General features: G+C 38.9%; 1 protein-coding gene across 1 annotated transcript; it reads left to right on the top strand.

The window, feature by feature from the left end:
- Nucleotides 1-1,727: 1,727 nt before the first annotated feature.
- LOC128691294 (uncharacterized) lies at nucleotides 1,728-2,669 on the top strand. The gene is made up of 2 exons (XM_053780122.2): nucleotides 1,728-1,841; nucleotides 2,106-2,669. Exons 1-2 carry the CDS (start codon nucleotides 1,836-1,838, stop codon nucleotides 2,442-2,444), a joined length of 345 nt encoding a protein of 114 aa, XP_053636097.2. The 5' UTR covers nucleotides 1,728-1,835; the 3' UTR covers nucleotides 2,445-2,669.
- The last annotated feature ends 1,301 nt before the right edge of the window (nucleotides 2,670-3,970 follow it).

The raw sequence follows: 3,970 nt of genomic DNA, 5'->3' as shown, positions 1-3,970 counted from the left end.
TATTTCTAGTATGGTACCAGTGTATTACTGGTATGGTACCAGTGTATTACTGGTATGGTACCAGTGTATTACTGGTATGGTACCAGTGTATTACTGGTATGGTACCAGTGTATTAATGGTATGTTACCAGTTTATTACTGGTATGGTACCAGTGTATTACTGGTATGGTACCAGTTTATTACTCTTATGGTACCAGTGTATTACTGGTATGGTACCAGTGTATTACTGGTATGGTACCAGTGTATTACTGGTATGGTACCAGTATTACTGGTATGGTACCAGTGTATTACTGGTATGGTACCAGTGTATTACTGGTATGGTACCAGTGTATTACTGGTATGGTACCTGTGTATTACTGGTATGGTACCTGTGTATTACTGGTATGGTACCAGTGTATTACTGGTATGGTACCAGTGTATTACTGGTATGGTACCTGTGTATTACTGGTATGGTACCTGTGTATTACTGGTATGGTACCAGTGTATTACTGGTATGGTACAAGTGTATTACTGGTATGGTACCTGTGTATTACTCGTATGGTACCTGTGTATTACTGGTATGGTACCAGTGTATTGCTGGTATGGTACCAGTGTATTGCTGGTATGGTACCAGTGTATTACTGGTATGTACCAATGTATTACTGGTATTGTTCCAGTGTATTACTGGTATGGTACCAGTGTATTACTGGTATAGTACCTGCGTATTACTGGTATGGTACCAGTGTATCACTGGCATGGTACCAGTGTATTACTGGTATGGTACCAGTGTATTACTGGTATGGTACCAGTTTATTACTGGTATGGTATCAGTGTATTACTGGTATGGTACCAGTGTATTACTGGTATGGTACCAGTGTATTACTGGTATGGTACCAGTGTATTACTGGTATGGTACCAGTTTATTACTGGTATGGTACCAGTGTATTACTGGTATGGTACCAGTATTACTGGTATGGTACCAGTGTACTACTGGTATGGTACCTTTATATTACTGATATGGCTGATGACTAAAGCTCTGGCTTCACACGGGGAATGTTTTAGTCCGATTCCCAGCCAGAGTAGAAACATTGGTCGTGTTTCTTTACACCGGTTGTCTATGTTCCCCATCAGTAAAATGGGTACCTAGGTGTCAGCCAACTGGTGTGGGTCGCATCCTGGGACACTGACCTAATTTGCCCAAAATTCTCAGCATAACAGGGGGCTTTCTATACAGTAGTATGTCATTGATGTCAGCTAGGACTGTGTACCTTGTGCATATACTTGTAGTAAATAAAGATATTATTATTATTATTATTATTATTATTATTATTATTGTAACATTGGAGATAGTTCCACTGTGATCCCGCCTCCTCCTGCTGTACTCACCTATCTACAGTATATAAACCACTTCTCCGGCCCTATGGTGTACTGACTACAAGAGTGAGGGACTAAGCACGTCGATTCCAGACTGAGGGACTGATTACCTCAAACTACTCCTCTCTTTGCCCCTCTCTGCCTTGTATTGGACTGAAGAAGCCAATGTGTGGTGCAAAGTTTCCTTAATAAAGATTCAATCTTCAATATAGTGTTGTGTTGTTAACAGCAATATAAGTGGTTCCCCTGATAAGTAGATAAGTAGATAAGGGCAGAGGAAGTTTTTACTACCTTCAAACACGTGCACCTTTACGCGTGTCATCCTACTCGCGCCGCGCATCTGGATTCCCATTCTTTAATTCTGACCAATCACAAGCCTTTCCTGAGTCTCTTCAGCTAAGTGGTGATGGCGTTTGGCGTCGCCCAGAGTGGGTTTTTTTCCATCTAGTGTCACTAATATACTCTTGGATTTTACCCTCTACAATGTCGGTAAGTACTGATTGTTGTGTTTAGTGTGTACATGAATAGTTTAGGCATATTTTGATATATACATAAAGTCCGTGTGAAGCATAATGTGAGTGTAGCATGCAGTTGAAAAAAGTGCAACAAAAGAAGGGCAGTCAGGACTGCCTCTGCCCTTGTAGGGACATAGTCCACTTTCAGTAAAATAAATATTTATTAAAAAATTTCTACTGCATATATGTATTCTGTAGTGGTCTGGATGTATACAAAACGTTTTTATTGTCCTTCCAGATCAATGAGAAATTGTTTTATGGGGAGCCCTCTAACACCAGGTCAAAATATGTCTGCATTTTGGATTACAGTGACTCAGAACCAGAGGTAGATGACCCTGAATTGCTTGATAGTGGTGATGAATACTTGCCACCGGATGCAGAGGTTTCAAGTGATGAGGAAGAAAGGCCAGTCAAAAAGCATAAATTAGTCAAGAAAAAGAAAGGCATTACGATCGAGGAGTACCCTGATGAGGAAGATATTTATGAAGATCTTGCTCTTCAAGGTTCTGTATTCAAAGTAAATCTGTGCATAAAGAAGGATATAAATTGCTTCATAGACTTCCATTCTAGCAATTAGTAATATAGAATTATTGCTCTTCCTCATGAATCTCAGGAAATAACAAAAAAGGCACAATACCGTGACTGGAACGATACACAAATAACCCGCACATAAAAGAGAGAAGCTTACGACGACGTTTCGGTCCGACTTGGACCATTGACAAAGTCACCAAAATGTTCTGATACAAGTTCCATTGATGTTTTTGATATTGTATGTTTGTATAATAAATTTTAAAAATAGTTATTGGGTGTTTTATTAACAACTACAAGTTTGCAACATTCAAATTCATACTCCCTATTTCGGGCATGGGTGCGTATATCTGCCTTTTGCAGATTAACAATTGGTCGAAAACTAACTATCAGATTCCATTTATATGGCCTCATTCAACTTATATTGAGATACTCTATCCACTCTAAGAGTTAATAAGTTTGAAATTCTAATGTATCAGAAATTGCCCTCTGAACAGGTTGGTTGGCAATGGGGTTGAAAGACTACACGAGGGTCATTAAGGCTGGTTGGTTGGTTAGCGGGGTTTAAAATCTACTACACGAGGGTCATTAAAACTGGTTGGTTAATTGGGTTTAGAATCTACTACACGTGGGCCATTCAGACTGGTTGAGTAATGGGGTTTAAAGTTTATCTACAAGAGGGTCATTACAACTGGTTCGTTGGTTACTTGGGTTTAAAATCAACTATACGAGGGTCATTATGACTGGTTGGTTTGTTAATGGGATTTAAAGTATACTACATGTGGCACATTAAGGCTGCATGTAACCTGTGCATCACCAGCCAAAAATACTTCAATACCTTAAAAAGTGATTAATGTAAGCTATCAGTGTATATACACTGAAATATACACCTCATTATATGTGCAATGAACTATCCATCTCTCAATGCATATAACACTGAGATATACACCTCTCATTGTATATAACACTGAGATGTATACATCTCAGTTTACCTGTACTGTGATGTATACTTCCCAGTGTATATACATTGAGATGTGTACCTCTCAGTGTATATACACTGAGAGACATTACTAGTGCTGGCAGTGTATCGATTCATAATAGTGAGATAGTACATAGCATATAAGAATATAACAATTTGTAAATTTCGTAATGAAAATGGATACAAATAAGAGAATAGGTGGTTTTACATGTGGTCAGCTGACGGTGGGGTGTGTCTAACGTACTGGGCACGATGTGGTTACCAATCCTTCTATTGACCACACCCAACACAGTATACCCAACAGCTAAAAAAAAAATCCCCCAAACATTGTATGCTGTATGATACAATAGGTATGATAAAAGCTTCTCTTTTCACCCACCCCCAGGAGAACCAGAGTATACCCAGCACCCTGGGGGAGTTGTAACAGGAGGTGGTATGAGTCTTCCTCCCCATCAATTTATCCTCTATATATTAAGTTTTTATTCTAATAAATTATTTATTTTAATGATATTTGATCATGCACACCCCTCAAACCCAACAAGTGAAAAAGTCCCCCAAATAATGAATGCTGTATGATACAGTAGGTACGATAATCT

This window comes from Cherax quadricarinatus, chromosome 9 (assembly GCF_038502225.1).
Source record: "Cherax quadricarinatus isolate ZL_2023a chromosome 9, ASM3850222v1, whole genome shotgun sequence".
Classification (NCBI taxonomy): domain Eukaryota; kingdom Metazoa; phylum Arthropoda; class Malacostraca; order Decapoda; family Parastacidae; genus Cherax; species Cherax quadricarinatus.
This window is presented reverse-complemented; position numbering and strand designations above follow the sequence as displayed.